The 8,980-nt window shown below is 53.7% G+C and overlaps 1 protein-coding gene across 1 annotated transcript in view; it reads left to right on the top strand.

The window, feature by feature from the left end:
• The first annotated feature begins 5,582 nt into the window (after positions 1 to 5,582).
• The window catches only part of ALDH4A1 (aldehyde dehydrogenase 4 family member A1), a 23,847-nt gene continuing 20,449 nt past the window's right edge, over positions 5,583 to 8,980 (top strand). The window contains exons 1-7 of the mRNA XM_033519358.1: positions 5,583 to 5,685; positions 7,102 to 7,195; positions 7,360 to 7,452; positions 7,542 to 7,589; positions 7,866 to 8,021; positions 8,341 to 8,490; positions 8,569 to 8,643. Of these exons, the coding sequence (XP_033375249.1) occupies positions 5,651 to 5,685; positions 7,102 to 7,195; positions 7,360 to 7,452; positions 7,542 to 7,589; positions 7,866 to 8,021; positions 8,341 to 8,490; positions 8,569 to 8,643 (651 nt within the window). The 5' untranslated portion in view covers positions 5,583 to 5,650. The remainder of the gene's footprint in view (positions 5,686 to 7,101; positions 7,196 to 7,359; positions 7,453 to 7,541; positions 7,590 to 7,865; positions 8,022 to 8,340; positions 8,491 to 8,568; positions 8,644 to 8,980) is intronic.

Genomic DNA, 8,980 nt, shown 5'->3' with positions numbered 1-8,980 from the left:
AAGGGTTTGGAAGGGTTTGGAGGGGTTGGGAAGGGTTTGGAAGGGTTTGGAAGGGTCTGGAAGGGTTTGGAGGGGTCTGGGAGGGTCCAGAAGGGTCCAGAAGGGTTTGGAAGGGTTTGGAAGGATCTGGAAGGGTCGGGAAGGGTCTGAAAGGGTTTGGAAGGGTATGGAAGGGTCTGGAAGGGTTTGGAAGGGTTTGGAAGGGTTGGGAAGGGTCTGGAAGGGTCTGGGAGGGTCCAGAAGGGTCTGGAAGGGTATGGAAGGGTCTGGAAGGGTTTGGAAGGGTATGGAAGGGTCTGGAAGGGTTTGGAAGGGTATGGAAGGGTCCGGAAGGGTCTAGAAGGGTCTAGAAGGGTCTGGAAGGGTCTGGAAGGGTCTGGAAGTTCAGCTGCTCCCGAGGCTGAGGAAGTTTCTGGCCAGGCTGGAGCTCTGTGATCCTGCAGTGCCAGGGGCAGGAATTGCTCAGCACAGGGAATCGGCTCCCGGAGACTTTTCCTGGCTCTCTTCCCCCTGGGAATGCTCCTGGAGCTCTGGGAATGTTCCTGGAGCCTGTTCCTGGCTCTCTTCCCCTTGGGAATGCTCCTGGAGCTCTGGGAATGCTCCTGGAGCTCTGGGAGTGTTCCTGGAGCCTGTTCCTGCTCCTCTCACCTTGGGAATGTTCCTAGAGCTCCAGGAATGCTCCCAGAGCCTGTTCCTGGCTCTCTTCCCCTTGGGAATGCTCCTGGAGCTCTGGGAATGCTCCTGGAGCCTGTTCCTGCTCCTCTCATCCCAGGAATGTTCCTGGAGCTCCAGGAATGGTCCCAGAGCCTGTTCCTGGCTCTCTTCCCCCTGGGAATGCTCCTGGAGCTCTGGGAATGCTCCTGGAGCCTGTTCCTGCTCCCTTTCCCACTGGGAATGTTCCTGGACCTCTGGGAATGTTCCTGGAGCTCCAGGAATGTTCCTGGAGCCTGTTCCTGCTCCTCTCATCCCAGGAATGTTCCTGGAGCTCCAGGAATGCTCCCAGAGCCTGTTCCTGGCTCTCTTCCCCCCAGGAATGTTCCTGGAGCTTCAGCAATGCTCCCAGAGCTTGTCCCTGCTCCTTTCATCCCAGGAATGTTCCTGGTTTCTTCTTTTTCCTTAAAATTGAACATCCCAGTAGGAAAAAACCCGAGTGTTCCCAACCCCAGGAGCTGGAGCTGCTGTGCTGAGGACAGGGAATTCCTGGAGTGGGAATTTGGGGTAGGATAAAGGAGGACAGGGAATTCATGGAGTGGGAATTTGGGGTAGGATAAAGGAGGACAGGGAATTCATGGAACAGGAATTCTGTGTAGAATAAAGGAGGACAGGGAATTCCCACAGCAGGAATTCTGTGTGGGATAAAGGAGGAACTCCTGCATTTAAGGACAGGAAATTCCCAGAGCAGGAATTTTGTGACTTTAACAGATCAAAGCTTGCCAGAGAGAGAAAAAACAACAACAACAAAAAGAATAATTTAATTGTAAAAATGCTGGAAATGACTTTGATGACCTCTTTCTTTTTTTTCCTTTGTAAAGCTGTAAATACTTTATTTTTCTGATTTCTATTCTTAATGGGGTGTCATATTGACACGTTTTTAGATTTCCAATCAGAAAAAATCCTCCTCATCCTTTCTCATTTTTTTAAAAAGGGGATTTCAAGGAAGCAAATTTTTTTGCTCATTAGCAGTGTAATTAATAGATCAAATTCCTAAACTGGGTTTGTACAAAAAAAAAAAAACGTTTTCAGTAAACAAAATGTCAGTTTGTGGATGCATGTCCTTCAAAAATATCCAAAGAATAACGTGGTACAAATGTTTTAAAGGATAATGTGGTACAAACTCGGTTTTTCAAAGATGTAGTGACCATCATCTTAGTTCACACAAGGGGAAAAAAAATCAAAATTCTTTTAAAAAAAAAAAGTGGGGAGGGGAGAAATGTAATGAAACTCATCTAAATGTGTAATCTATTTATAAAAACCCAGTGTATATTCTATTTTTATTAGAAGTTTTTCAAGTGCAAACAGATCTGTGTTGGCAGATGCAGTCGTTCCCTTGTAAATTCTCTCCTGCTGTGATGGGATCCCCCAAATTCTCTGATGTTCCCAAGGCTCAGGGTGGAAAAAATCGGGGCAGGTTTGGTTGTGGAGCACTCACAGGTCGATTCCTCCAGCTCCAGCAGCTTTTCTGCCTCTGCTGTGATTTAATTCCCCTAATTTAAAATATAATTACTCAAATTATTGAAAAAAAAAATAGAAAAAATAATTATTTTTATTTAATTCCCCTTTCCTGTGGATTTATTCCATTCCCCTGCCTGGGAGGAAAGGAGGAGCTCCTGAATCCTCCTGAATCGTGGGAGTGCAGCAACACAGGGGTTAAATTAAATATAAATAACATTTGTACCTGCAGAGATCAGGCTCAACACCACGAAACAAAGCCTGAATACGTCCCAAATCTGCTTCTAAATTGAGATTATTTGAGTTTTCTTTTCCCCTGATCATTCCTGGCAGGAAAAGCACGAGCTGAGGATAAAGCTGGAGCGGCTGTGGGTGCTCCTGGTGTTTCTCTTGGCTCTGGGAACAGCAGGGAATGTTTGTGTTGGAAGAGTTTTCACTTTTGGAGTGCTTCATTTTAGAGCTGAAGGCTTCAAGAATGATTTATTAAATGAATAATTAATGTTAAATTGTTAAATGAAGAGATTGCGCTTCCTCCACCAGGCAGGAACATCCCAGGGAGGATTTCCCACCTTTAAAATCAGGAATTTTGGGGTTTTTTTGGTTTTTTTTTTTAATCCTTCTGCAGGTGGACACACAGCTTTTAAAACTCTTTTTGGCTGGCAAGATCCTGTGTAGGATAAAGGAGGACAGGGAATTCCCAGAGCAGGAATTCTGTGTAGGGAATCCCAGGGAGGATTTCCCACCTTTAAAATCAGGAATTTTGGGGTTTTTTTGGGTTTTTTTTTTAATCCTTCTGCAGGTGGACACGCAACTTTTAAAACTCTTTTTGGCTGGCAACACCAAAAGCAAAAAAAAAAATAAATAAAAAATCCAAAAGTAATCAAAAGCAAAGTGTTGATTCCAAGTTTGAGGCTTCAATTTCTCCTGCTGGGAATTAGAGAGGGGAGCTGAGCACTCCCTGCCAAATTCCCGCTGGGAATGGGATGGGAATGGGAACACTCAGGGTTCCTCCAGAGCCTGAAGGAAAACCTGACCCTTCCCTGCTGTTTTCCTGCCAGTTCAGCCAGCTTTTCAAAGCTTCTCTTTGGAAGGAGCAGCAAAAATTGTGTTTTAGTGTGGATATTTGATTGCAGAAATCACAATTTCCTCCTAATTTGAGGCACTCCACAGTGAAGCACTTGGGGTGTTTGTGGGTCTGGCCAGCTCCCTGTTTATTTTTGGGAGGAAATCACGGTGTTAATGGTTAAAATGGTTAAAACAAACCCTTGGGGTGGCTTCAAACCGTGGCAGAACAATCCCAGAGCACGGTGCCACAAACCCAAACTTCCACCCCCAAAAAAACCCCCAAATTTCTGTTTTATTCAAGATTGAGGGCGGCTCTCACACTCCTTTGTGTAACACCAAAATAAACCTCAACAGCCCAGTCCCTAAAAACGCCTTCCCCTGGTTAAATGTAGCGACCTTCTGCCAAAAATGATTATTTATAATCTAAATATTAAATAATATTTGATATTTAAATATTAAATAATATTTAATATTGTGTTGGAGCGGAGGGAACCGATGCCTCGTCCCTCCTGCTGTGTCACTTCTTGTTGTTATTTCCTCTTGAGGTTTCTTTTATTCCCCAAGGAGCTGCTGATGGTTTGGGAACGCTCCTGGTTACCCTGTAAATATTGTGCTTTATATTCTGTATATTAGCTCATTTTAATGACAAAGACTGGAGTGATGCTGGTGGGGAAATGCCGGAGGATGAGCCGGGATGGGGCTGGAATTCTGCGCTGGGAAGGGAAAGCACCGGTGGATTTGGGACCGTGAAATGCTTTGAGAGTCCGGGTGAGGAGGAGCCCCGAGAACTCCCCAGGACCTCCCGCCCCCCGCCCAGGATTTGCTGCGTTTCCCTTTTTTTAGTGCCAAAACCGACCCCATCGCCCCCTCCCGGGTCTGCTGGTGGCTCCGTGTCCAGCTGTGTCCAGCTGTGTCCAGCTGTGGTGTCCAGCTGTGGTGTCCAGCTGTGTCCAGCCATGTCCAGTTGTGGTGTCCTGCTGTGTCCTGCTGTGTCCTGCTGTGGTGTCCAGCTGTGTCCTGCCACGTCCAGCTGTGTCCAGCGGTGTCCTGCTGTGTCCTGCTGTGTCCAGCTGTGTCCTACTGTGGTGTCCAGCTGTGTCCAGCTGTGTCCAGCTGTGTCCTGCTGTGGTGTCCAGCTGTGTCCTGCCACGTCCAGCTGTGTCCAGCTGTGTCCTGCTGTGTCCAGCCATATCCAGCTGTGGTGTCCAGTTGTGTCCAGCTGCATCCAGCCAGTGTCCAGCTGTGTCCTGCAGTGTCCAGCAACATCCAGCTGTGTCCAGCCATGTCCAGCTGTGGTGTCCAGCCATGTCCAGCCACATCCAGCTGTGTCCAGCCGCATCCAGCTGTGTCCAGCCACATCCAGCTGTGTCCAGCTGTGTCCAGCCGCATCCAGCTGTGGTGTCCAGCTGTGTCCAGACACGTCCAGCTGCGTCCAGCCGCATCCAGCTGTGTCCAGCTGTGGTGTCCAGCCGTGTCCATCCACATCCAGCTGTGTCCTGCTGTGTCCAGCCGCATCCTGCTGTGTCCAGCCGCATCCAGCTGTGTCCAGCTGTGTCCATCCCTCCGTCCTGCCCAGGCCAGCGCTCAGCCCCGGACCCCAGGGGCAGGAGCTGTCCATGAAACAGGTCCCAGTCGGTCTCTGGGGACGAGGAAAACCACAAAAAACTATAAAATAAACACCAGACTCCTGGTTGAACGGCTCTGCGTGTTAATCCTTGGGGTGGAAAACACCTTTAAAGCAAAAGGATTCGGGGCTGGGGAGGGAGGGACAATCCTCATTTATGAAAATCTGCCCAACCCAGGTCATTTGGGGTCCTAAAATAACCCAAACTCCCCTCAAAACGAGGGTCCTTCAGCTGCTGCTCTTGAAACTCGACTCTCTTTGGAAATTAAAATCCCCCTGCACACCTCAGCCTTCTCCTGGCCACTTTTGGCTTAAAATCTCCCCTTTCTCGGGAATTCTCCGTCGCCAAAGGGACTCTCAGTTGCTTTTCTCTTTCTCCCCGCCCAGATCCTCTCCCGGAGGGCTCAGTCCCAGCCGCTGTTCTCCTCGCTTTGGTTTTGTTGTTGTTTTTTTTTTGCCCGAATTTCCCTTTTTTAAACCATTTTTGGCTCCTGCCCGCGCCCCGCCCCTTCCCGCGCGCCGCGCGCGCCACCGCCCCCCGCTCCGGGCGCAACCATCGCCGCGCTGGGGGGGGGGGGACGCGCCGCTGGGGACACCCCACAGGTACCGCGGGGCCGGGGGGGGGGGACACGGCCCTCACCCTCACCCACAGCGAGCGGTGGGCTTGGGGCCGCCCTCGGGGGTTTCATTAATTTATTAGTTAATTAATGGTTGTGTTTCCCCCCCCCCCGCACCCCCCTCTCAGCGCGGTGGGTAGTGGCGGCCGCGGGCCGGGAGCGCGGCGGGGCCGGGATGTGGCGGCAGCTGAGGGCGCTGAGGGGCTGCGGGTGAGTGTGGGGTCCTTTCCTTTCCTTTCTTTTCCCTTCCTTTCCTTTACTTTCCCCTTCCTTTCCTTTTTTTTCCCCTTCCTTTCTTTTTCCTTCCCTTTCCTGGCTCCCTTCCCGGGTGCCGCTCCTGCCGTCCCCGCTCCCGCCGGGACCCGTCCCGCTGCCAACCGCGGGCACCACCAGCCCTCAGTTCCCCTTGTTTTCCTCTCTTTCCCAGTTCCTCTTGTTTCCTCCTCTTTTTCTGCCCTTTTCCCCCTCGTTTTCCCCTTTGTTTTTCCCTCCCTCCCCCCGTTTTCCACAGTTTACCCCTTGTTTTCCCTTTCACCCTTGTTTCCACCTGTTTTCCACTGCTTCCTCCTGTTTTTCCCACTCGCTTTCCCCCCTTTCCTCCTCGCTTTCTTTTTTCCTCCATCTTTTTACCCTTGTCTCCCCGCTTTCCCCCTCGTTTTCCCCCTTGTTTTCCCTTCCTTTTTCTCCCATTTCCCCCGTTTTTTGGTGGGTGTTATCCTGAATTACAGGATAACGCGCGGCCGGGGCTGGGCGGCTGCCAAAGCTCCGCTGTCCCCGGGGCACTTCGGGGGTGCCAGGCCGGCTTTTGCCCCCTGGACTTTGCCAGGAGCATTGCGATATTGGAGCAGCTCCGGAGCTCATCCTGGGCCTCATCCTTTAAAAATCCCTTTCCCAGCAGTTTTTTTCCCGAGCGTGGAGAAGGGGTGGTGGGGCTGGAGGCTCGGTTCTGGCATCCCCATCCCAGGGAGGGATGGAGCAGGGGATGGCTGGGGAAGACAGCCCGGGATGGAGGTGTCCCCAGGGATTAAGGTGTTCCCCGGGATTGAGGTGTCCCCGGGAGTGAGGTGTTCCCAGGATTGAGGTGTTCCCCAGGATTGAGGTGTCCCTGGGATTGAGGTGTCCCCAGGATGGAGGTGTCCCCGGGATTAAGATGCTCCCAGGACTGAGGTGTCCCTGGCATTGAGGTGTCCCCAGATTTAGGTGTCCCTGGGATTGAGGTGTTCCCGGGAGTGAGGTGTCCCCAGGGTTGAGGTGTCCCTGGGATTGAGGTGTCCCCAGGGTTGAGGTGTTCCCCGGGATTGAGGTGTTCCCAGGACTGAGGTGTCCCTGGGGTTGAGGTGTCCCCAGGATGGAGGTGTCCCTGGGATTGAGGTGTCCCCAGGATTGAGGTGTCCCTGGGATGGAGGTGTCCCCAGGACTGAGGTGTCCCTGGCATTGAGGTGTCCCCAGATTGAGATGTCCCCAGGACTGAGGTGTCCCTGGGATGGAGGTGTCCCCAGATTGAGGTGTCCCCAGGATTGAGGTGTCCCCGGTATTGACATGTCCCCGAGTCTGAGGTGTCCCCGGGATGCTGGGGAAGGAGAGAACAGGGGGATTCCAGCGGTTCCTGTCCTGTCCCTGTCCCAGGCGGAGATGGCAGCACCGCCCGGCCATCCAGGTGACCAACGAGCCCATTCTGGAGTTCAAGCCGGGGAGCCCCGAGCGAGCGGCGCTCCAGAAGGTACCAGCGCTGGGATTTGGGGGTTTTTGGGGCTGGAAGGGCCCGGGTTGTGCTGCCCAGCTCCTGTGCACACCCCATGCTCCTGGAGCCCGTTCCCAGTGGGAAGGGGGATGGAGGGCAGCTGGAGCAGGTGGGAGCTGCTCCCACCACGTTCTCTCTGCCAGGCCCTCGCTGACCTGAAGGGCAAGACCGAGGAGATCCCGTGTGTCATCGGAGGGGAGGAGGTGTGGACACCCACAGTGAGGTACCAGCTCTCGGTGAGTCCTTAAACTCTCATTAAATGGGGGAGAACAGAGCAGGAGGGTGCTGGGACTGGTTCCTACAGAGCCTTTTCTTCTCTTCCCAGCCCTTTAACCATGCACACAAGGTGGCCAAGTACTGCTATGCCAGCAAGGTGAGTGCACCTCTCTGTCCCTGCCCCCTTTCCTGGCTGTGTTTTGGGGAAGCAGCAGCGCTTGGCCTGGGTCTAGCAAGTGAAATGCATTCTGTGAGCAGGGAGCCTTTCCAAGCCCCTGAGATCCTGGAACAAACCCACACCTGCAGATTTGGGATGGCACCAGTGGTTTGTGCCTGGGGTCTATGGTGACCCCTCGCTTTTCCCCGAGAGCTGATGGTGGAGAGGAAGCTGGAGAAGTTCCTCCTTGCTGCCTTTTCCCCTTTGCCTCCGCAGGAGCTCATTAACAAAGCCATTAACGCTGCCTTGGCAGCCAGGAAGGAATGGGACCTGAAACCTGTGCAGGACCGGGCCCAGATCTTCCTGAGGGCGGCCGACATGCTGAGCGGCCCGCGGCGAGCAGAAGTGCTGGCCAAGACCATGGTGGGACAGGTAGGGGGTGCAGGAGAAGGTGAGGGGTGCAGGAGAAGGTGGGGGAGCAGGAGAAGGTGGGGAAGCAGGAGGGAGCTGGGGGGAGCAGGAGGGAGCTGGGGGAGCAGGAGGGAGCTGGGGGAAGCAGGAGGGGCTGCCTGGGTGGGTTTTGGCCGTGGGGAATGGCTGGAGGTGCTCAGGGTGATCCTCACTCCTTGCTGCTCAGGATCAGCGTTGAGGCCGTGCGGGATCTTTGGGATCTGAGCTTGGGAGGGGCACCCCATGGCACCACTGCTGCATTCTCCCTTCCCCTCACGGCCTGGGACCTCTCCCCTTGCAGGGTAAGACAGTGATCCAGGCGGAGATCGACGCCGCTGCCGAGCTCATCGACTTCTTCCGCTTCAACGCCAAGTACGCCCTGGAGCTGGAGCAGAGCCAGCCCCTCAGCGTGGACATCAGCACCAACTCCATGGTGTACCGGGGGCTGGAGGTGAGCTGGGCCCCCCTGCCCCACGTGGGGTCACTCCTGGGGGGCAGGAGGCTCCCAATGGTCCCTGTTCCTCCACAGGGGTTCGTGGCTGCCGTGTCCCCCTTCAACTTCACGGCCATCGGGGGGAACCTGGCGGGGGCTCCGGCGCTGATGGTGAGTCCTGGGGGGACAGGGGGACAGGGGGACGGGACAGGGGGACAGGGCAGTCCAGGGAAAGGTTGGCATGGAGATTCCAGCCCTCAGGTTCAGCTGGGCTGGGGTGGGCAGGGAGGGAGCTGAGCCTCCCTGGAGCTGTTCCACAGACAGACCTGGGGCCTCTCGGACCCTTTGACCCAATCAGCAGTTAGACTTTAATTAAAACATCATTTCTGTGTGATGGGAGAAGTGCTGGAAAAGCACAAACTGTCCAAACCTGGCCTTGTGAGGTTTTTGTTCTGAAGCAAGGTGTGCTTTCCTTCCCAGGCTGGGTGTGGGATACGGGAATAAACAC

Source organism: Parus major, chromosome 21 (assembly GCF_001522545.3).
Source record: "Parus major isolate Abel chromosome 21, Parus_major1.1, whole genome shotgun sequence".
Classification (NCBI taxonomy): Eukaryota; Metazoa; Chordata; class Aves; order Passeriformes; family Paridae; genus Parus; species Parus major.
The sequence above is the reverse complement of the archived record's forward strand: the minus strand, read 5'-3'. Positions and strand labels throughout refer to the sequence as shown.